The sequence below is a fragment of the Glycine max genome, chromosome 15, assembly GCF_000004515.6.
Source record: "Glycine max cultivar Williams 82 chromosome 15, Glycine_max_v4.0, whole genome shotgun sequence".
Taxonomy (NCBI): domain Eukaryota; kingdom Viridiplantae; phylum Streptophyta; class Magnoliopsida; order Fabales; family Fabaceae; genus Glycine; species Glycine max.
Genome location: NC_038251.2, coordinates 16,804,891 through 16,830,091, shown reverse-complemented (window position 1 = coordinate 16,830,091; position 25,201 = coordinate 16,804,891). Strand labels below are relative to the sequence as shown.

Below are 25,201 nucleotides of genomic sequence, written 5' to 3'. Positions count from 1 at the left end.
AAGCAAAAAATGATGTATGTTACAGATTGAGCAATTTGTAATATATTTGTTTCTATTACGAATTGCTCAATCCATAATGCATTTCTTTGTATTACAAGTTTTTCAATTTGTAATACAAACAAATGCATTATGTCATTATGGATTGTGCAATCCATAATAGGAATAAATGCATTGTGGATTGAACAATTTGTAATACTAATTTTGGGGGTGTAGCAAGCAATAAATGGGGGATGTTAAGTAATTTCCTTCTACATGTATATGTAGATCAAATGACTACAAGCCAGTAGCATGGGTGATGCTAGGTGCACTAGCATTATTGTTTGTGCACCTAGCATTTTTTGTAATTCCAAAATTACCCCTGTGAGTCTTCTTCTTCCTTTTTAAGTTGTTTTTACCTTTTTTAAGTTGTTTTTATTGGTTTGTGGCATTTGTGCTCCACTTTGTGCTCTGTTGGTTTTTGTCGTTGAGTGAGGTGCCACTTGGGTGGAGGTGAAAGTGTTATCGGTGGGTGGTGGTTGTTGCGGTTGTTGGTTCATCGTCAGAGGTACACCAAGTACGCGAGTTGTGTTGCTGCTTGAGTGAGTTGATCCGTATGTTTAATTTCAACATACGAATCAAGTTGATTCATAATGTTTATAAAAATCAAGTTGATTCGTATAAATCATACGGATCAACTTGATCCGTATGGTATACAAATTTTGAAATTTGTAAAAATTGTTTGAAGTTTTATTTTATTTTAATTATTCATATGTTTGTATGTAAATTTGTAAAAAAAAATTATTTTTTTATATGTGTATTTGAAATAATTCGTATGTAGATTGATATAGGGTTTTTGGTTTTTAATATATATGGTTATGAATTATAATGTTTATAAAATGGTATGCAGTAAAAAATTATGTAGAGTTTTGTATGATATTATATGTATAGTGCGGTTAGGTGTTGTATGTTTGTCATGTGGAAATTTTTGATTTGTTGTTAAGATGGACGAAGATCAATGGATGCATGATGGTATAATGTCTGAAGAAGTTGATATGGATGATGAAAATAAAGAAGAATGTGATGTGAATGAACAATATGTTAATTGTTCGAATGCGTTCAATACTTCTCAGGTAATAATCTTCATTATTATTATTAAATTGATAAAATGAATGTCCCTTTGAAGACTAAAATTGTGTGGGTTGCGTTGTAGGTGTTTGCTACCCGAGATGATGTTTTGTAGTGGGCTCGATCAGTTGCTCATGAAAACGGATATGTGGCAGTGATTATGAGGTCAGACACAAACACTGGTATTAGAGGAAAGACTTCATTTGTGTTAATTGGTTGTGAAAGTAGTGATCAGTATAGGTCTAGGAAAAAAGATTTTGTTAGAAGAGATACTGGGAGTAGGAAATGTGAGTGTCCCTTCAAGCTTCATGGGAAACCAGTGGTTGGAGGGTAAGGTTGGATGGTGAAGTTGATGTGTGGGAGTCATAATCATGAATTGGCGAAGTCATTAGTTAGACATCCATACGTTGGACGATTGACTAAGGATGAAAAGATAATTATTGTTGATATGACAAAGTCAATGGTCAAACCAAGAAACATTCTACTAACGTTGAAGGAGCACAATGTCAATAGTTGTACAACAATCAAACAAATATACAATGCAAGAAGTGCATACTGTTCTTCCATTAGAGGAAGTGATACTAAAATGCAACATCTAATGAAGCTTTTTGAATGAGATCAATATATTCATTGGCATAGATTAAAGAATGAAAATGTGGTACATGATATCTTTTGGTGTCACCCTGATGCAGTGAAGTTATGTAATGCATGTAATTTGGTGTTTTTGATAGATAGTACCTACAAAACAAACAGGTACAGACTCCCACTACTTGACTCTGTTGGTGTGACACCAACGGGGATGACATTCTCTGCTGGTTTTGCATATCTGGAGGGTGAACGTGTTAATAATGTGGTATGGGCTTTAGAACGATTTTGAGGTTTTTTTCTAAGACGTGATGCCCTCCCTGGAGTTATTGTGACTGACAGAGACTTAGCATTGATGAATGCAGTGAAAACTGTATTCTCTAAGTGTACAAAATTGTTGTGCAGGTTTCACATCGACAAGAATGTCAAGACAAAATGTAAATCCCTTATTGGTCAAAAAAATGCTTAGGAGTATGTGATGGATGCCTGGGGAAGTTTGGTTGATTGTCGTTCGGAACATCAGTTCGATGATTGCCTTAAGAAGTTTGAAATTGTTTGTTCACCCTGACCAATGTTTGTTGACTATGTTAACGAAACATAGATAATCCCCCACAAAGAAAATTTTGTTACAGCCTAGACGAATAAGGTGATGCACTTAGGAAACACAACAACAAACAGGTATGAAAATGTTCAATTTTTTCTATTAGGGTTGATGAATTGATGGATTTTAATTATTGTATTTGTTTATTTTTTTTTTAGTATTTCAAATGTAGGGTTGAATTTGCTCATTAGGCTTTAAAAAGAGTATTACAGAATAGCCTTAGATACTTATGTAGTGTTTGGAATGCCATGAACAACATGATCACGCTACAACACACTAAAATTAAAGCATCCTTTGAAACAAGTACACATGTGGTTGAACATATTTTTAAAGTTACCTTATACAAGAGGCTTCTTGGCATGGTTTTAAGGTATGCTTTAAATCAGATTGCTGCTGAGTATGAGCGTGTACATTATGCTAGAAAGAATCCTTCTCATTGTGGTTGTGTCATGAGAATTGCGCATGGTCTTCCTTGTGCATGTGAGCTATCTAAATATGTTCTTGGCAGCATCCCACTAGATTCAATCCATATGTTTTGGAGGAGACTAAGTTTTTCAGACCAAGAGTTATCTGAGCCCCAAGTGACCATAAAGGATGAGATCAAAACCTTATCTAAGCGATTTGAGGAACTTGATGTTTGTGGTAAAGTAACTCTAAAGAGTAAACTTTGGAAAATTGCATACCCTGATCAAAACTCTATGTTTTTAATATATGGCTCCACATATGTGTCATCCTGCATCACAGGTGGATGTCTGGCCGGATCAGCAGATTGTGCCGGTGTCATGAATGGATGAGAAATCATGAAGAACCACTGCATGTAATTTAATGCACATTATCCTGATACACCACAAATTTGCCCCACTGCTGCAAGATAGTCAGAGTTATGCATCCACCTGTCGTCAATATCTTCAAATGATAACATTGAACCCATAGTCTGTGTAGGAATGGTCTGAACATATTCAAATTGCCGCACCACCCTCTCTGGTCGGTGTCTGACGACAATGGGACCCCATCGTATATGATCTGAAAAGCATGAAATCAAATCAATATCCCGCACTACACGGTGGTCACCGTAAGACATCCATCAAACATCAGCAATCGTCAGTCCATCTAGACGTTTCCGGTACGTCGATGCTAGTAATGACTTCGAAGAAGCCTTCGTAGCAATCCACTGGCAGACACGTGGTGACATCTCATCATAGTCTGGATTACTCAAAGACTCAACAACAGAGGGAAAATGCTCATATATCCAACACTACAAAGATTAGATCAAAATAAAACCAATGTCAAATTAACATATTAAAAACATATTAATAACATTTTAAAAACAATTAAATTACAATAATTACCTATAATAGGGTGATGTAACCAGCAAGCTGTCGATCGCCGCTCTTACAAGCATCATTCAAATGATCATACATATGAACTAGGGTGGCAGCTCCCTATGCGTAGCTTCCACTCTGACTCAAGTCTCGGAAAGCATCTAAAAAAACAACATGAACATGTGTTGCACTCTTGTTAGCAAAAAGAATGCAACCTAACAAATGCAACAGATAGGCACGAGCTGCAACAGTCCAATGTCCGGTGTCACATTTACTTTGATAAATATCTCGTAGCCACGATAGGCGTACGTATGCCCCATGACATTGTGTTGTCTCAGCTCTAACTTCTTCTCCGAAGACTTCAAGTAACTCCACCAACATCAAGACCGCTTCATCGACATGCAGAGTCTCGAAGCTGTGGAATGCGCCTATAATAGGAAGATGAAGCAGAGAGGTCACATCATCCAGGGTGATGGTTTACTCTCCAACATGAAGATGGAAATTGCTAGTTTCCTTATGCCACCTCTCTACAAAAGCGGATATAAGTCCCCGATCGCCAGTGTCTACTGAATATGCGATCAAAAAACTTAATCCTGTGGCAGCGACTAGCCCTTCAATTTCAGGAGCAGACTTCCCAAATTTCTGAACCTTCCTTCCATGGGAGGATAGCTTCAATTCAGGACGTTCCTGCAAAAAAAATTAAATGATTCGACAACTTATAAAAATAATAATTAAAATCATGACAAATTTAAATAATAACAAATTCTTAACAAATAAGTTTAATTAAAAATTTTAAATACCTCTCCATTCCATATGATGACTGCAACATGGTCACCATAGTCAGTCAACACTGATGGGTCACGCGGCCACCTGGAAATCCCTCAGCATCATCAACAGCTTTTTCAACATGTGCATGTACATCTTCAGTCACAACATGATCATCCTCAGCAACAGAGGTAGCTTCCCATTACTTATATGCGGATGTTGTAGTCCTTCGCTGCTTGGGAACATCATCTGAATGATGATGATCCTCTCTCCCCAGGGCTCTACCTATGACCCTGCCTAAGGCATGACCTAGACCTCTAGTTCTAACCATAATTTGCAAATTTTGACACATGCATTTTTTGGTTAAATTCAATATTTACTATTGAAATAAACATAAACAACTACAAAATTTATAACTACAAATAATATATGACTATTTTTCATTGAAATAAAATAACACCATTTAAAACTATTTCATAACAACATATATGACTACATAATTAAAACACAAAATTCATAAATAAAATAAAAACTATATAATTAAATAATATATGACTATTTTTCATTGAAATAAAATAACACCATTTATAACTATTTCATAACAGCATATATGACTACATAATTAAAACGCAAAATTCATAACTAAGTAACAACTACATAATTAAATAATATATGATTATTTTTCATTGAAATAAAATAACACCATTTATAACTATTTCATAAGAGCATATATCACTACATAATGAAAACACAAAATTCATAACTAAAGTAACAACTACATAATTAAATAATATATGACTATTTTTCATTGAAATAAAATAACACCATTTATAACTATTTCATAAGAACATATATGACTACATAATGAAAACACAAAATTCATAACTAAAGTAACAACTACATAATTAAATAATATATGACTATTTTTCATTGAAATCAAATAACACCATTTATAACTATTTCATAACAGCATATATGACTACATAATTAAAACACAAAATTCATAAATAAAATAACAACTACATAATTAAGTAATATATGGTTATTTTTCATTGAAATAAAATAAACATAAACAACTACAAAATTCATATATTTACCATTAAAATTTATAACTATTTCATAACACCATGCAATCATACATATTACTTTTTAAAACACAAATAATACCTATTTTTAAAACAAAACTAATAAATAAACTACCTATTTAAAAACATTTTTCAAAACATAAATACCTATTTTAATTTTTTTTATTTGAATTAAAAAAGGTCATACGGATCAAGTTGATTCGTATGAGTAATACAAACCATATTACTAACATGGATCATGTTGATGCGTACGAAAACACAATACCAAAAACGCAAAAGATAGCCATTAACAGAGAGAAAAAGCTTACCTCGACAGTGGAACAACACAACGAAGCTGCAGGTCCTCAATGTCGACAATGAACGGAGGAGAAGAAGCTCGAATGAAACAACGAAGAAGGAGCTCCAATGGCACAGCGAAAGCAAATGAAACTGCGACACAGGGAAGAAGAGGGAAGAAGATGCTCGTACGAAACACATGAATAAAGGTTGATGGGTGTACAACTTTTAAAATTATATGAAGGGCATTTTCGCCCATTCACGTTAAATGCTGGGTGCACCTAGCATCACCCTAGTAACATTAATACAATCAAAGCCCTAACTCCTTTTTTTTTCGTGAAGGTACTCTTAATTAATTTGGAGGACTTGGGCCTATGAACAAACAAATGTGGGAAATAGGGTAATTGTGTCGTTTGATAGGTTTGATTTTCGTGTTTACTTCCTGCACTAGTCATTTTCATCTACACTAAGCATTGATAGAAAAATTTCAAAAATACCTTTCCGTAAGGCTCACACGGATTCGCAGTCCGGATTGGCAATCCGTAATCTGTATGAACATACAAATTACCTATTCGTATGAATATACAGATTGTTAATTCGTATGAACATAACATATGGATTACGAATCCGTAAGTCTCTTATGGATTACAAATCTGTATGTTTACTAGCAAGGATAATTTTGAAAAATTCAAAAAAGTGTTGGGTGTAAAAGAAATCTACTTGGTGTAGGAAGAAAAGGCCTTTGATTTTACGAGGTGAAAAAGTTCAAAATTAAAAGAAAAATGTGTTTTGTTAGATAATGGTTTGATTGCATAATATATTTTTCATCAAATTCAAATGAAATCGACTTGATAAAGAATGAGTTAATTTGATTTGAGAAAAAAATGTTACACCAACATTGTCATCTAATAAAAAAATATCGATTATAATAAATTTATTAACTTTTACAAAATTATTTAGAGTTATATCAACTGTGATTTTTTTGATAATATAAGGACAAGTAGTGTCATGATAGCATGATACCATCAAATAAAACCTTTGTGGTAGATACAAAGTACAAACCCGCAAAAAAGTGAACAGAACAAGTACAAATCAAAAGGTATGCACCTCCTGGTCCTGAAGCTTGAAGTATACAATAAACTAACTACACACTCGAAGCTTTAAGCTGGAAAAAAAAAAACCCACCTAGCCACCCAAAAACACTCCACATTATACTTATCCATCAACACCCCCCAGCCCAAGATCATCACTCTTCACCCCACACTTCAATAGGTAAGAGCCACTCAACAACTAGACTATCCAAATCCAACCATTATCATCCCATCGAACCTCTCAACTCTATGCGATGCCAATGACTCAAACCAATAGATAGCCACTTGTCAGCTTAATATGCACTCTCTAGGACATATTTCCCACTGCACAAAAGGAGTAGCTAAAATCTAGCTCACTAGATTTGATCCAAAGACTAGCTACGAAAGAGAATATCATTATTGGGTTTTTTTTTACCCATTTACACCTTCTCTCTCCATAATATTCCTAAAATATACTACTTTGCATTCTATTTCTCAAAATACATGACTTTTGAGGTTCTTTGAGAAGTTGTCATTTGCCACCCCGACTTATGAATGTTGGTTTTAATTTTCTTTTTTAATTTTTTTTTTAAAATTTATGTTTTAATTTAAATTATTAAAATAATTTAAATATTATATTATATAAAAAATAGTTTTTTATTAAAATAATTTTTATTTGTTTAAGAAAATGATGTTATTAAGTATAATTATTTTTATTATATTATTTAATTTATACAAGACTTAATTGATATAGACTTTGTTTGATAATATTTAATTTATATAAGACTTTTGAAGAAATTAAAACTTTCAAATAACAATTGAAAATAATAAAATGAATTTGAAACATAATAAACAGAACGTAATAAAACTAAAATAACGCAATGTAATAACAATAACAATTTCAACATGAAAATGACATAATTAATCTTAGTTTGAAAGGTGTTGTATGGTCTATGCATTAATAGGTTTGTATATCGCAAACCCATAGTACAAGTAGATGGTACATGGCTTTACGGGAAGTACACTGACACATTGTTGATAGCTACATTGTTGGTAGCTACAACACAAGATGAATTTAACCATGTCTTACCCATTGCCTATGCCATTGTAGAAGGGGAGATAACTTTGGGTTTTGCATGTTACTCTGCAAATTAACATTTCTCTCTCATTTCAGATAAACACCCCTTGAATATAAGTTTCTACAACAACACAACTAATGTATGGTAGGACACATCCCATTCCTTCTACCTCCGCCATGTTGCACAAAGTTTCCTTCGCGGTAACTCAAACTGCAAACATTTGAAATAACCACTCATGCTGGTTGGTGAAAATCTATTTTATTTCTTCATTAAACTTTACTTTGAATCAAATTTCATAACGTAATAGATTGATTGAATATTTACCAGATACGCATGCACTGACGACATCTCTGGGGATATCCGTGCGAATAAGTCAAGTGCACCTAAATGGCTTGATTAGTGACCCAAAAAATATTGGGTACTTCGATGAGGGGAAACATTGGGGACATATGACTACAAATTTGTCTGAGTCGATTAATTAATTTCCATGTTAAAAAACAAGACATTTGCTAGTGTCATTGTTGGTTGCAGAGACGTATTTCAATACAGCAAAACTCGTTGCACTACTACAAAATGCGATTTCGACATCAGTCGAAAACGTCATTCTACATTGGTGCTCGACCGTTGTAGAATATGATGTCGTTGAAAATTAAACGTTTCGACATCGGTCGCCAATACACAGATGTAAAAAACACGTTGTTTTCTACATCGGTCCTAAGTAAACCACCGTCTTTGAAAAATCATTATTTACTATGTTGCTGACGTCATGAACAATGTAACAAATGCGTGCTTTCACATCGGTGTTGATGTAAGCACTGATGTAGAAATTACATGTTTCCACATCGTTGCTGACATAAGCACCAATGTAGAAATATGTAATTTCTACATCAGTGCTTACATCAGCACTGATGTTAAATGTTGAATAACCTACAATTAAATTTTAGGTTAATTAATAATCAATATTTATATTTACAATATTATCAATATTACTAATAATCAATAAATATTATTATATAATATTAAAATCAATATTTATAATTACAATATTATATATGTTACTAATAATCAATAAATATAATTACATAATATGAAAAGTTGTATTTATAATTACAATATTATCTATTATAAATTATGAAAATTCTAGCAGAATTGCCAAAGTTGAAAATTCTGTAAGTTTGGAATCTTTCTAATGAATTTCAACTTTATAATTTTTCTTGCTACTCCTAATCACTCATGCAACATATATTTCACTATCTTTGCAGCAATGTGTGATAGGGAACAAGCTTCTCGGTCAAATTCCTAAGGCTATCAAGGAAAAGGCAGATTTACAATTAAGAAAATTAAACAATACTTAAGCATGAGGAAATTAAATAATAATTACTAATTAACTACCAATGTCAATTATAGATCTTAAAGACGAAAAAAACACACAGCTAGAACTAGCAACATTAAATGAATTCATTATCTCACAGGAACATGTCAATCAACGTTGCCAAAAAGTAAATTATTACTTTTATGAAGCCTATTATACAATACAAGTACTTGAATGTTAATCAAATCCCCACTTACAGAAAAGGGTAAGTAAATTTTACTCTAAAACTTTTGCTTCAGCTTTTTCATGATGACCGATCATAAACAGAAACACTTGTGTACATGAAATAATTGTATCTGTTGTTTTGCATAGTATTCTAACATTTTTTGACTGCTGCCAAAATTTTCAATCAAGAATCTTCTTCATCAGACTCAAACTCCACCTGTAAGTAGACTAAAGAAATTAGTGGCTATATTTAATATCACAATAAGAAGGTATCTTTAATACAAGAAAATAAAAGAGCTAAAAATTAGGTCTTAAAACTTCAATTAAGCAAATGTTGATCTTCAGTATCTCAGCCAGACTTTGAATCCAAAGAAGCACAAATAGACATCAATTGCTATTGTTGTTTAATCATCTGTGTTTATAAAAGAAATATTCACAATTTCATCCTGATACCACTTTCCCAGTATAATCATGCTTTCAACCTGCATGGATAAACTTGAGTTCTCTTTGTCTACTTTCCCGAAAATCCATATAATGCAGCTAGTGTAAGGCCAACTTGTCAGTTTCAACTTTCCACTACCAATAGTAGTATAGTAATTACTTTTTAGTATTATAGTAATTACTTTTTAGTAGTATAGTAATCTACTCTTGGTTTGATAATCCCAAAATTTTATGTCAATGAAGCAATCATTAAAATTAACATAATGTATCTAAGAAATTGCTTTCTACATATATTCTACATTTTGGCCCAAAAATACCAAGATAAATAATAATATGTATAGATATCACAGTCACACTGATTGATACTGTAGCCGGAGACTATATTTGGATTTCATCATGTTACCTATACTCAGGCAAAAATAAAGAAAGAATATTCCCTGCAATTATATTTTGAAATATCAAAGAATTTTCAGTTTACCCTTGGCCACAGAATCCTTAACAAGCTCCATATGGCATGAAGCTTTCTGCGCTCCACTCAAACCAGAACAGGTGCCACTAGCCCCTAAAGTGACAGCAAAGTAAAGATAAATAGTGTAGAGGAGAGTTAGCAGAACAAGAGTAGATAAGAGGAAGTGATGCCTTTGGAAAAGTGTGGACCAACTACCCAGTTCATCCTTTTTAAACTGCCTCCTGAAAGATGGAGACTTGAGACGAGGAGATGTCAGAATGGAGTCAATAACCATGGCTTCAAATTTCAATGTCAACCTTTATCAAACCCCTGAAGTTGTACATCATGCAAAAACAACAGTCAAGTTGTGATTCTATATATATGATATGTAAGGCTTAAATTATGGCATATCAATATTGTAATAGCAACCTTATTCTTCCCAATTCTTCACTAAGTCTACACAATCATGCACACATAACAACGTATATTTTTTGGCTTTCAGAAAATATAACAAGGGTTTTAATATCAATTAGCAAAATCTCCTGAAATCATGGCCAAATATCACTTCAGAATCTATAAGGGAAGTCTTCATCTTTGCCTTTGGTCTTCCCTCAAACAAAATCTAGTGTCTCACGCCTAATAATCCTTCAAAAGGAATAGGCAAATGCCACACACAGACAATAACTCACAAAATCAGCCATGAGTGGGAATTCAGAGATGCCAAATGCAAAACCTTCAAGGTTATAAATAATTGTTCACAACTATGATTTTGGCATGTCAAGGTCTTTGGATTCTCTACAACCAAATCACTAATTGTGGCTGCAATGGCCACATTTATCAGCAATTTTCCACAATGTTAAGGATTGCAACAACCGCAACACGATCTAACTTAAAACCTTGAAAACCCTCAACAACATATTAACCTCACAAAAAACAAGGCACGTTCAAGATTTCACTATGACTACAGAGACAATCAAAACTCTACACTAAAACAACAAGACTCCCAAATCAACAAGATCGACCCTTTAACATCAGGATGAACCTAAAATTTCTTATCAATCCATAACAGTTTTGTCTCTAGTATCCTAAAATATTTTGTAAGTTCTATAGAAAGGAGTGATATTATATTCTTACCAAGAATTTGAGGAGAAGACGTTGCTCTACTTGACCCTGACCTTCTTTGGCTTTTTGACTCCTCCGTTACCAGGAATTTTTTGTGTGTTCACTGATAAAGGTCTTCTAGAGCATAACTAGGAAGCCATAGTCACAGGCTTAGTTTGTAAATACTCCTCCGGTACCCACCGCTGGGCATAGACCTCGAGGTGCAGCAGAGATAGTGAAGTTCGACAAAATGCAAGTTGAGCTCGATGACTTGCGGAGAAAAAGTCGCCGTCGTTGCCGCTGGATGACTCGCGGCGACTGTTTCAGCGGCTGTGGACCGACGACGAGGAGATCGAGCTCTTGCAAGGGTTCCTCGACTACATATCGCAGCGAGGATCCTCGCACCACAACGACACCGCTTTGTTCTATGACCAAATCAAGTCGAAACTCCAACTCGATTTCAACAAGAATCAACTCGTGGAGAAGATCCGAAGGCTGAAGAAGAAGTATCGGAACATCCTCAACAAGATTTGCTCCGGCAAGGAATTCTCCTTCAAGAGCGCTCACGATCAAGCCACCTTCGAAATCTCGCACAACCCTAAACCCTGTAATTCTTAAGAATGAAACGATTTTCAGGAATTCCACGGAGAAGAAAACATCGAAACGCTCTCGGCCTCGATCGGCGGTGAAAATCGAGCCAAATGAATTGAGTGAGATAATATAGGCAAGGGTAGAGTGCGAGTATGAGGGAAAAAGATGAAAATTTAGGCGAGATTCAAAGACGGTGTTTATAAAACCCGTCTTTGTATAATGCAGTTCAACAATGGTGTTTCAAAAACGATGTTGTATCGCGCAGATGACGTCGTTTTTTGCAAAACCGGTGTTAAAATAAATCTTTTACTTACTAAAATGCCACCGCCACTAAAATAACATCGTTTTTGGAACCACCGATGTTGAATGCGCGATGTAGAATACTATTATTTTAGTAGTGTTGCTATTAGAGGCTGACAAACCCACACAATGATCAACTCTGGCTTGTAGTATTCCGAAGTCCTCTCCGAGGCAATGAATAACGATCAACAAGAATCAAATACTTCAAACACCCATACCACTTGAAAGGTTTAGGGTCATGTTACAATCCCAAAATTATGATTGTGGTAAATATCAAGCTAAACACGTACCGTGTTCTCACGTCATGATTGCATGTAAATTTGCTAATGTTAATCCCATGAACAATGTGCATGTTAGTTGTAATTCAGAATATTAGTTGTAAAGTTTGGTAGTTTGTTTAGTTAGTTGAGTGTGATAAGGCAGTGATTGAGGCTGAACTTGAGCTGTATAAATAGCCTCTGTGTAATTCAATTCATAATGGAATTCATCTCATTTTAGTATATGCTTTTTCCTGGCTTTCTCTCTTTCTCCCCAACAGATTTGGTATCAAGAGCACTAAGTCTTGGGACTAGGTGGGATAAGAGAGGTGTGAAATGAGAAAGAGTGGTGAGAGATTCAAACAGTGAGGATCCTTCGAGTGTGAAACAGCTGAGAGTTGTGAGATTGTGAGTGAAGCAATCTATGAGGCATTGAGAATCAAGATTTGGCAGATTCTGGATCTTGTTGGATCTTGCAAAAGAATCTTGGTGATTGCTGGAAAAGCTTGAGTGTGGATAGATCAAGATAACATCATGAATGGCCATGTACCTGGAAATTTACCAGTTCTTGATGGGAAAAACTGGTCCAAATGGAGTGTGCAGATGAGAGCCCTCTTTGGTTTTCAGGATGTCTATGAGGTGGTTCAGAATGGGATTGAAGAGCCTACAGCCAGCACACCAGATGCTCAAAGACAAGTTTGGAATGATTTGAAGAAGAAAGACTGTAAGGCACTCTTTTTCTTGCATCAATGTGTGGACTCTGCACATTTTGAAAAAATTGCAGCTGCCACAACGTCGAAGGAGGCATGGGATATCCTAGCAAAAGCATCTTCTGGTGATGACAGGTTGAAGAAAGTGAAGCTAAACGCTTTGAAGAGAAAATATGAGCTTCTCCAGATGGAAGACAATGAGAGGATCTGTGATTACTTTACAAGATTGTTCAAAATTGTGAATCAAAAATGCAAGAATATGGTGAGAGATTCAAGGATCAAGATTTGGTAGAAAAGGTGATGAGAACTCTAACCCCTCGATTTGATGGGAGAGTTGCTGCTATCGAAGAGGCAAGGGACCTGTCTGAGATGAAAATCGAGCAGTTGCTTTATAAGCACATGAGCTAAAGATGAATGAGAGGAGTCCAACAAGATTGCAAGATCAGACCTTGTATGCTTCAAAATAAAAGCAAGGTTGGAAGAACAAGAAATGGAGAGGAAATGCTAAGAGATATAGCAACAAGCATGAAGGAAAAAATCCTTCATTTCAAGGCAAGAATGATCAAACTGACTTTGCTCTGGATCACTCAGTGCCATATGGAAGAAAAGGAGAACCTGGTTCAAGTAATAAGGCTGCAAAAGGAAGGTTTGACAAGAGCAAGATCAGATGCTACAATTGTCAAGGCTGGGGTCACTTTGCAAATGAATGTGGAAGTGCAGATGTAAGAGAAAAGAAGAAGAAATATAGCAAAAATGAGGCTCATATGGCACAAGCAAAGCAACAGAATGAAAGTGAAAGTGGTTCAGATGTGGAAGCAGTTGTGTTGATGAAAACCATATGCAATTTCAACAGCAATGTGGATGCAAAAACATGGTATTTGGAAACTGGATGTTCAAATCACATGACCTGCAATCTGAATTGGCTTGTGAATCTTGATAACAGTAGGAGGTGCACCATAAAATTTGCAGATAACAGTACTGTGAAGAGCATGGGAGTTGGAAATGTTGCTTTCAGAAGGAGTGATGGAAGTCTAGCAATAATAGAAGAAGTGATGTATGTGCCAGATATGAGGTGTAATATGATGAGTTTGGGTCAGCTTCTTGAAAAGGGTTTCTCAGCATCCTTGAAGAACAAGTTTCTGGATTTACTAGACCCAGGTGATGTAAGAGTGTTCAAAGTTCCATTGTCTAAAAATTGAACCTTTCAAGTGAATATGAATAATGCTGATGTGCAGTGTCTAGCATCAACTGCCAATGAAGATGAGAGTTGGCTTTGGCATTCTAGACTTGGGCATTTGAATTTCAAGGGCCTGCATCAACTCCAGTCACAAAAGCTAGTTGATGGTCTGCCCAGAATCAGAATTCCTCACAGAATCTGTGAAAGATGCTTGACAAGTAAGCAACCTAGGAACTCCTTCAAATCTGAATCACCTACTAGAGCAATTGAAGTGCTAGGAGTTGTATACTCTGATGTATGTGGCCCACTGGAAGTGTGTTCAATGGGAGGTAACAAATATTTTGTGACCTTCATTGATGAGTTTAGTAGGACGATGTGGTTGTACCTGATAAAAGCCAAAAGTGAAGTGCTTTCTGTATTCAAGGAGTTTAAAGTGTTGAGTGAAAAACAAAGTGGAAAAGCAATCAAGGTTATTAGAATAGATGGTGGAGGGGAGTATACATCAAAGGATTTCAAATTTTTCTGTATCCAACATGGCATAATTCATGAAGTTACTGCTCCATATACTCCTCAGCATAATGGGCTAGCTGAAAGGAGGAATAGGACTGTAATGAACATGGCTAGATGTATGCTGAAGGAGAAACACCTGCCCTCAGAATTTTGGGGAGAAGCTGTGTCCACTGCAGTCTATATACTGAATAAGAGTCCAACTAAGAAGCTAAAGAATAAAGTGCCTGAAGAAGTGTGGACACAAAGGAAGCCAACAGTGAAGCATGTGAGGGTGTTTGGGTCTTTATGCTTCAAACATGTACCTGATGAGAAGAGAAAGAAGCTTCAAGACAAGAGTGTACCTATGATACTGGTTGGATATCACCCAACTGGTGCCTACAGGCTGCTTGAACCATTGTCTAAGAAAATCTTCATAAGTAGAGATGTGGTAATTGATGAAGATGGCTCATGGGATTGGAAGAAGAAATCCACAATCAGTACCCTAGTTGAAGAGGAGAATACTGAGGCAGAAATCATTGAAGAAACTGGAATTGATGTTGAAAATGATAGGTCTGCAGCTGTGCATCTCAGACCACAAAGGGATAGGCACTTGCCTTTGAAGTTTAAAGACTATCATGTGGAGTTGCCTAACATTCTTGGCCAAGCAGCAGTAACTGAAGATGAAGAAAAAGTAGAAGCAAAGAGGAATGCAAGTGAGTTTGTACATTTTGCTTTCCTGGCAGATGTTGAACCAATTGATTTCAGAGATGTACTGCAACAAGATCAGTGGAAGGCTGCAATGGAAGAGGAATTGAGGGCAATTGAAAGAAATCAAATCTGGGATCTTGTTGACCTACCTTCAAATCAGTCTCCCATTGATGTGAAGTGGGTATTCAAGCTGAAACTAAAGCCAGATGGATCTGTAGCCAAGCATAAAGCAAGGTTAGTTGCAAGAGGTTTCCTCCAAAGAGCTGGTTTGGATTATTCTAAAGTATTTGCTCCAGTAGCTAGGCTGGAAACCATAAGGTTGGTAATAGCACTAGCCCATAATAGAGATTGGTCCTTATACCAACTTGATGTAAAGTCAGCTTTCCTGAATGGTACCTTGGAAGAGGAGGTGTTTGTTAAACAACCTCCTGGTTTTGAGATCAAAAGCAAGGAAGATAAAGTGTTCAGATTGCATAAGGCATTGTATGGCCTAAAGCAAGCTCCAAGGGCCTGGAACGAGAGAATAGACTCTTTTCTGATAAAAGAAAGCTTCCATAAGTGTGAAAAGGAACATGGAATATATGTAAGGAAGAATGACAAAGAAGACATGATAATTTTGTGCCTGTAGGTTGATGATCTGCTGATCACAGGAAGCAATCCACTAGCTATAGAGAAATTTAAGGAGAGATTGAAGCTTGAATTTGAAATGACAGATCTGGGATTGCTGTCATATTTTCTAGGAATGGAATTCAAGAAAGCAAAGGAGTTGATGATCATGCACCCGCAAAAGTATACAACTGATATGCTCAAAAGATTCCAGATGATGAGCTGCAATCCAGCATCCACTCCAGTTGAACCAGGCTTGAAGTTAGTGAAGGATGAGTCAGAAAAATCAGTGGATAGCACCCTATTCAAGCAAGTTGTAGGGTCATTAAGATATCTCTGTAATACAAGACCAGATATCTCATTTGCAGTGAGTCTAATTAGCAGATTTTCAGATGATCCTAAGGCCTCTCATTGGGCTGCTGCCAAGAGGATTCTGAGAAACCTTAGAGGCACACTCAGCTATGGTATTTTGTTTACTAAGGAAGCCAATCAAGATGGTTTCATAGACTAGGTGGAAATTTCAGAATTAATAGGCTTCTCAAATTCTGATTGGTGCGGAGACAAGGTGGAAAGGAAAAGCACTACAGGCTATCTTTTCAAGTTCCTGGGTACATCAATAAGCTGGTGTTCCAAGAAACAGCAAGTGGTGGCTTTATCCTCATGTGAGGCAGAGTACATAGCAGCTTGCTATGCTGCATGTCAAGCCTTGTGGTTGGACTCCTTGCTCGAAGAATTAAAGGTGGAAATTCAGAGGCCAGTTAGATTGTATGTAGACAACAAATCTACTATAAGTTTGGCCATGAATCCAGTAACACATGGAAGATCAAAATATATTGAGACTAGATTTCATTTTCTGAGGGAAAAGGTGAGCAAGAAGCAGTTGGATTTGAGGTATTGCAACATTGAAATGCAGCTGGCAGATATTTTTACAAAAGGATTAAAGGTGAATAGCTTTGTAGTGTTGAGAGACAAGCTTAGTGTTTCACCTATGGAGATTCTGAATTAAGGGGGTGTGTTAGTTGTAATTCAAAATATTAGTTGTAAAGTTTGGTAGTTTGTTTAGTTAGTAGAGTGTGATAAGGCAGTGATTGAGGCTGAACTTGAGTTGTATAAATAGCCTCTGTGTAATTCAATTCATAATGCAATTCATCTCATTTTAGTATATGCTTTTTCCTGGCTTTCTCTCTTTCTCCCCAACAGTGCAAAGGATCGTTCGATTTCAAACTCGTATTCCAAATGAAGAAGAAAATGAGCGGAAAAGTAGGAAAAAAACATGAAAATTTCTGATAATAAAGACATAACAAAAACAATTTCATCTTCAGTTTTACTTAGACAAATGTTATTGTTTAAGTATTTTATTTATAATGTAATGTAATGTTTTTCTATAAATAAATTATTAAAAAAGTATTATTATTTTTTAAAAAAATTAATGACATAAACAAACAAATTATATTTAGTAAAATAATATTATTAAAAGTTTTAATTTTTTTATTAAAGCAAAAATAATATTAAAAAAATCATATATATTTTTTAAAATAAAATGTTAACTAAAAAAAATCTTGTATAAATTAAATATTATCAAACAAAATTTATTATCAACTAAGTCTTGTATAAATTAAATAATATAAGAACAATCATTATACTTAATAATATTAGTTTCTTAAACAAATTTGAATTATTTTAATAATTTAAATTAAAAAAAAAATAAAACCGACGTTAAGAAGTCAGGGTGACAAATCCTGATATCTCAACGAACCTCGAAAGTCATGTATAAAATACAAAATAGTGTATTTTGAAAATATTATGGAAAGATAAGATGTAAATGGATAAAAAACTCATTATTGTTATTGGATCGATGACATGACTGTAAATTGTACACTGTGAGTATGATATTATTAAACATATTTGATTTATTTTATGGGATTTGATATATTTTTTAATTTTAGAAATAAGAGAATATGTCTCAATTTGATTAGTTCGAATAATTATATATACTAAAAAATAATGCCATATAAAAAATTAAATTAAATTGAAGAAAAGACTCAAGTTTATTTTGATAACTATCTCTTTTAATCATAATAAAGTTATAGTGTAAATATAAGAGAAAAAAGAAGATGAACAAAGCAAATGGGATTTTGAATCTATTCTGTATTATGAAAAATTAGCACCAAGAAACTTTAGATTTGATCCACTACTATCCTCAAATTTTGATAAATTCTAAGCCCGGTCAACTGTGTGTGGGTATATACATAAATTAATATTTTATTTTTTTCTTTTATTTTAACGTATAATAATTTTTTAATATTAAACTAAAAATTTGTCAATACTTATATTAATTAAAATTTTATATACATGATCATTATGTTAAAACAATATGATTTAACTATTAAATTGATAGATTTAATGGTTATCAAGATCTACTTTGACCTTAATCCAATTTTTGTTAACCCGCAAAATTATAAATATTTCTCTTTAATAGTTTGTCAGCTGGGTCATTAAATGAAAAAAAAAATGCTCAAGAGGCAAATTCTAATATGGTGCAAGAAAATAAAAACCACATGAACTAGCAATTGAATTTTTCCAAAGAGCATCTACTAAAGCTGACTGATATATATGTTATTTCCAACCTTGTGCAGTTACCTCTCTATTTTGATGCTCATGTAGAAAGTTCATCAAAGTCTATATAACACTAAGATGCATCATTAGGACTAAAGTCTATATAATTTTTTTTTTATAAAAAAAAGTCTATATAACTTTTCACAATGTGGACCACAAATCATGTGGATAGGTATGGTATAATAGTGAAAAATTATAACACTACCATATTTATTTATATGTTTGTTTGGTTTTCTTCTTTTTTTTACTTGGTTTCAATTATGGAGCCCTTAAAAAGGCAACACGTCCGTAATTAGTCAATGGACCGCATGTCGCAGAAAGTGGTTAGTTTCATGCCATTTTTCAACGCAATGTGCCTAACACTGCATGCTCTTTGATAAAAGAAATTGAAATTGAAACAGTAATAATGGTCGAAGTGGGGGGTTCAGATTTTCTATTAAAACAAGTGTAAGAATATATGGTCTTTGATTTAATAATGAGATTCATGTGAAGGAAAAAAATATTATTATTATTATTATTAATAAGAGGAATTCCTATTTTACGTTTCATCCTATTCCGAAAAATTAATGTGATGGGTATATATAATGGGATAGCATCACTGTTGTGTCATAAGCATGGAAGGTTATTAAAATTCATTGATTTGATTGATACGAAATTTAATCTAAAACCAGCTGATATGGGTTTGGTCATGTGGACGAAATGAGCCCATGATGCCCCACTAGGCTGATACACTTTCACAAGTAAATTAAAGGTTGAATTATTTATTTAGTCAAGAAAAAAATAATTTCATTGTTTGTATGATACTTTATTAATTTTGAGGATTTTGATATTGTTGATTTCTTAGTCAATAGTCATCAAATTATATTGTTATCCCATTATTAAATATCGAAAAAAATTGTTCTCACTTTATTTTGATATTTAATAATAATTTTATTATACGTTTTAATTTAGCTGTTTAAGTAAAATATTTTTTAAAAATAAACTTTCTAACTCCCAAAGTTAGTAATTAGCAAACAAATATTCCAATTCAAACTAAAACCTCAGCAATCAGCAAACAAGACAACATTCTGATTCAAACCAAAATCTCAGTAAACATACTTGATCTCTTATAATCTTTTTTCTAAAACAGTTTTTTTAACAGCTCTTGTAATCTTTTTAAGTCACTATTAAAACTTGAGAAATTCTATAGTACTCCAATAAAACAGTAACCAATTCTGGCAAAGTGTCCATGAGTTTTTCCTTACTAGGGAATGACGGGGAAATTGATGATTGAAAACACTAACAAAGAGTTAGGTCTTGGCACAAGGAAAGAGGTTCTTGCTAACATGAATTTGCAGGATCACAAGAAACATGAAATGTTAATTCTGGAAAAATCAGAAAAAAGAACTAGGAATTCATTTGAGGTAGAACACATTCGTATTTGTTGTTGAGCTTGTGAGGTTAAGCTTTTTTTTTCCAAAAAAATATTTTAATTAAACAGAGATCCACCAAATTGAAATATACAGTAAAATTAATATTTTTTGACTGGATAGTAAAATTATTAGTAAATATAAAAATAATGAGATAATAATGTAACATGATAATTATTGGTTAAAAAATCAATAGTATCAAAACCCCAAATTTATTGGGATACCATAAAAACTCTCAGTTAAATAACTTTGTATAATTGTATCACAATTAATATTTTATTGTAAATACAAATAATGTATATTTCACATAATAAATGTTTATTTTGAATAACTAAATAGCTACTTCTAAATATATAAATTACAATTAAAATTTATAATAAATAAATATTTTAGATATATAAACTATATTTTAGATTTATGATTTATATTGTGATATAATATTATTTTTAATATTGGTAATTTATTTTTAAAATATTAAAATTCAAGTTAAAAATGATAGATTGAAAAAGATGAGATATTAAAAAATTATCTAAAAACGCTCTTGTTAAAGAAAAACTTTCAAAATTACTCTTGTTGAAAAATGATAACCAAAAGCATTCTCGTTCAAATAGTTATTCTAATTTATATAAAAAGAAGGATTTATATGTTAAAAACATTTTTTATTGAGAATTTTTATTATAATACAATTTATATATTAAAAAATATTTATGTATTTATAAATTTTAATTATATACAAACAATCATTTATGTTGTATATTATATAGACTAAAATACTAACTTAATCCTAAGTGTTAAAATTTTTCACATTAATGTTAATTTTTTATTATTTCAGGTTAGTATTATATATTAGTATTGTTTGGTTAGTGAAATTTTAGGAGAAGAAAAGGGCATCCCACTCTAATAAGGCAAAGAAAGTCTCACTTTAAAGAAATGAACGAAGACTCAAGTCTACAACCGGATGGAAGATTATATCTTGTTTTACTCAAATAATTTTTTATGTTGTGTTTGATTTAGAGTATAAAAATAGAATAGATAAAAAAAATAAAATAAAGTGTAAAAAATGCAAGAGATTCACATTTTTTTTTTCTATATTTCTCTTTTCTCCCTCTTAACCCAACACAGTCTTATCCTTAAGATTAATAATATATTAGTATGCTATGAAAAGAGTTTTATTAAGATAATAACCATTTTTTTTATGAAAGGCGAAGATGGAGATAATAACCGTTTAAAAATGTTAAATCAATATAAAAGCAACTTCTTTTTTTTAAACTACATGTATGTTTTAGCAATTGAATACTAATATGAAAAGTTTTGTAGTACTATTATACACGTTGTCATTTTTTTTTTCCTTATAATTTCATCATCGTACATTCTAAAGCGGTTCCGTAAAACCCGTCTTAGAATGTGTGCCATAAAAAAATTATTCTTCTTAATTATAAAACTATCACCGCGTGACTTTTTAAGATGATTTTATATGACTGTCTTAAAATGTGCGTCGTAAAAGAACAATTTTTTAGTAGTGAAAACACATGTAATATTTGACAATCACTCAAAGTTTGTTAAATTCCAAATTTCCCACTAGGACGCCTCATTTGACCGTGGAAGAAACAAAACAAGATTGAAGGCATTGAAAATCGGATTGGAATTCGTCTCCCAAGTTAATGGATTGAACTAAAAGCCATTTGTTATAAAAAAAATATAAAAATATATGAGCATTATAAGAAAATTATAGACGATTATTTTGTAACAGATTTGAGAAAATGACTAGAGCAATATTTGTAAAAGTAAATAAGATTCTTAAGTATGGGCATTTTTGAGAGATGGAAAACCTAAACCTTCTTGTCATTTGGAGAGACTGAACAGAGCATCATGATACAGACATTGTAGAAAGACTCACGGTGCCTAAGATCTTGACCTCTCTCACTTGAAGGGATCATTTTTTTTTTTTTTGGTGAGAAGCATGGTTTTTTTTAATGATTTTTATTTACATTAATTTGTGAAAAAATAATAGAAGAGATGGAAGAAGAAAATAGTTTCTCATTTTATTATTTTAGTGTGCATTTATCACTTTTTTTGTTTCCTTTTCTTTTAGTTAGGTTAAATGATTTTTAAAATAAGCTCTTAAAAATACTAAGTAACTCACCTTGATATGACAATTTTTGTTAAGCTATTGGCACAAATAGTCACGGCTTGTTCCTTAACTAAATAATTGATGATTTAAATTTGATCTTTGGGTATGAAATAAATTATGTTAAAAATGAAATATTTATCTCATATGTATTCATGGTCTCTAACAAAAATTAAATATTATTTACAATGGAACCATGGGAGTTACTTCGTACCATATCCAGCAAAAAAATGACATTTTTTTAATTATTTCTCTCCAAATTCCCAATTTAAGATCTTATTTTATTTTTAAAATTTTATTACATGATATAGAAGAATATTATTGAAATAAGTAAATAATATTGTTAAATAAAATTTTGATATTTCAAAATATTTACAACTCTATTCTTAAATTTTTATTTTTTTTGGTTATATTTTTTTTAACAAATTTGTGGTTAATTTTTTGAATCCTTAATCACATACATTTATTTATTAAATACATTTTACATCGTAAATTAAATACTTTTTAAAATATTTACACTTTTGAATCTTTTTTTTTTTTCAAAAAATTGTTTTAACATATGCTTGGTTAACGAGAGTTTGAGTTCTATGTCGCTCTTCTTTATGTTGATGGACCTTCTAGTTTTGGATACTTTTGTGTCTTAATGATATTTTTTCATTTAGTTTAAGTTTAATTATATATGTATATCGAACGTAAAATTGTTAAAGTTTGGTGTTGTTGGGACCACTATGCTCACGGTTGATGCCTTGATAGAGTTGAGGCATGTTGGTTTTGATATAACCATGGAATTTCATTGGCCATCAAGCATGCGAGAGAATGACGGCGTGTTATTAGCTTAGGATTCATTTTTTGAAATGCTTTCTACAAATTAGAAACTACACAATTGATTTTATCTAGGTGAGAGAATGTTAGAATATTTCGAATAATTCTTAAGGGTTTTAATTAATTATTAGAGCCTGTATCATCATCTTTTTCCATGCAAATTCAAACATATGATTTTCAGTGGATTTTAATTAATTGAGCCAATTATATTATAAAATAATTAATTTATATATAAATATTAAAATTTCTAATATATTTTTAATACATAAATAAATTTACATAATAAATTTTGTGATAATTGATTTTGATTTAATAATTAATTTTTTGATATATAATTTTTTTTATTAAATATATGATTTTTATTTAAAATTTATATACATAAAAAAATATACTATTAGATCAAAATTAATTATAATAAAATAAAAAACAAAAATCTACTTAATGTAATAATTATAAAAAAATTATAATTAAATTTATTAAAAAAACATTAAAAATATATTTTTTATTTTTTTAAAAAAAAATTAGAAAATACGAATATATAATCCATATTGTCAATTCATATATTTATTAACAGGAATAATTTTAAAAAATTAAAAAAAAAGTGTTGAAAATCTACACAATAATATAGAAAGAAAAGGCCTTTAGCAAAGCAATATGGCGGCGTTTTACACCAACACATGGGGTTTCTCCACATCGAGAGTGCTCAAAGTCCTAGACAACATCTTCTCAACTTCCTCGCAGCCATCTATTTTAAGGTGGAAAAATAATGTATTAAGGTGGGTCCAAGTGATACCCACTTCAGAACCAAAGATTACGACTTATTAGAGCAGTTCCATCATCAAGTGTAGTTATGAAGCTTTATAGAAACAAATGGAACACAACCATATAGTTACGAATCATGTTCCCCATCTAAGTTTCTATAACTACATGTACATTATAGCTAAATGAAGCCATCAAAATAAAACTCATGCCACCCTACATATCTACTCAAGCAATCTAACGAGTTGGTGAACCATTCATAGTAAGACAAGTGCTTCAATTTGGTTTTGCATATGAGATCCATTGCCAAGCCCGCACTAGTATGGTCTCCCAAATATTTTCAGCATTCACTTCATGATTGTCGAAAATAACATTATTTCTCAAGAGCCAAATACCCCACACCATAAAAGTCATATGATGTTGTTGAAAGGAGTCATGTGGGTTACAATGCATAGCCGTTTCTACACCTAACCAATTCCAGCATCTAGACCAAAGTGCATATGCCACTGAACACGAAAACAACAATTGTTTAACTGATTCCTCTTGTTCATGGCACAAGGGGCAAGAGAAATCCAAGTTATGGATACTTATATTTATTTTCCTCAAGTTGACTTTTGTTGGCAACCTGTCATGCATGATTCTCCAAGCAAAGAAACCCACGTTAGAAGGAACGGGAGGTTTGTCCTCCTCCCCTTGAACATTCCTCAGGAGTCCATAGACATTTCTCACAGAATTTACCCGAGGCACGGTTTGTCCACACCAATTTGTCTTTTTGAGAGTAGTTAAGTGGCACCTTATCCAGGTCCTAAAAAAACTCTCAAATTCTTTTTGTATTTTGAGCTTTAATTTCTGATATATTCCCCAAATTTTTGTGATTCTATTCTATTCATGTTTTTCACTCATTTTTCTATTCTATAATTTTGTGCCTATACTTTATATATAGTGTATTTTTTGTGAACCGGGAATGAGAAGTTGAAACTGATTATGGTGGCAACCTATTTGGTTTATTAGTGTACTCAATGAAATCATAGACGCAGAGAAAAAGGCTCTTGAGGAATGAACGAATATTATCATTTCTTGTGCTTCTCACTAGCTACAGATTTCTTTCATCTAAGTGTTTTGTTGGGGCACAATTGGGTTTATGTGTAGAGTGTAGCGCGCGCCTAAAAGTATTCGAGTTTGATTCATTCAGATTTATGTGTTTGTGTTAAAAAA

The 25,201-nt window shown here is 32.7% G+C and overlaps 1 protein-coding gene and 1 non-coding gene across 2 annotated transcripts; one reads left to right on the top strand and one right to left on the bottom strand.

Annotated features, from left to right (window-relative positions):
- The first annotated feature begins 8,680 nt into the window (after positions 1–8,680).
- MIR10410C (microRNA MIR10410c) lies at positions 8,681–8,755 on the top strand. Its single transcript, NR_161728.1, has one exon. It is a non-coding gene; the product is annotated as a microRNA MIR10410c (primary transcript).
- A 1,486-nt stretch (positions 8,756–10,241) lies between these two features.
- LOC100805493 (uncharacterized) lies at positions 10,242–10,756 on the bottom strand. Its single transcript, XM_003546453.5, has one exon. It carries the CDS (start codon positions 10,606–10,608, stop codon positions 10,324–10,326), a length of 285 nt encoding a protein of 94 aa, XP_003546501.1. The 5' UTR covers positions 10,609–10,756; the 3' UTR covers positions 10,242–10,323.
- Positions 10,757–25,201: the final 14,445 nt, after the last annotated feature.

Excerpts from the sequence above, each read along its gene's own strand:
- LOC100805493 (XM_003546453.5), bottom strand. The coding sequence starts at position 10,608 with ATGGTTATTGACTCCATTCTGACATCTCCTCGTCTCAAGTCTCCATCT.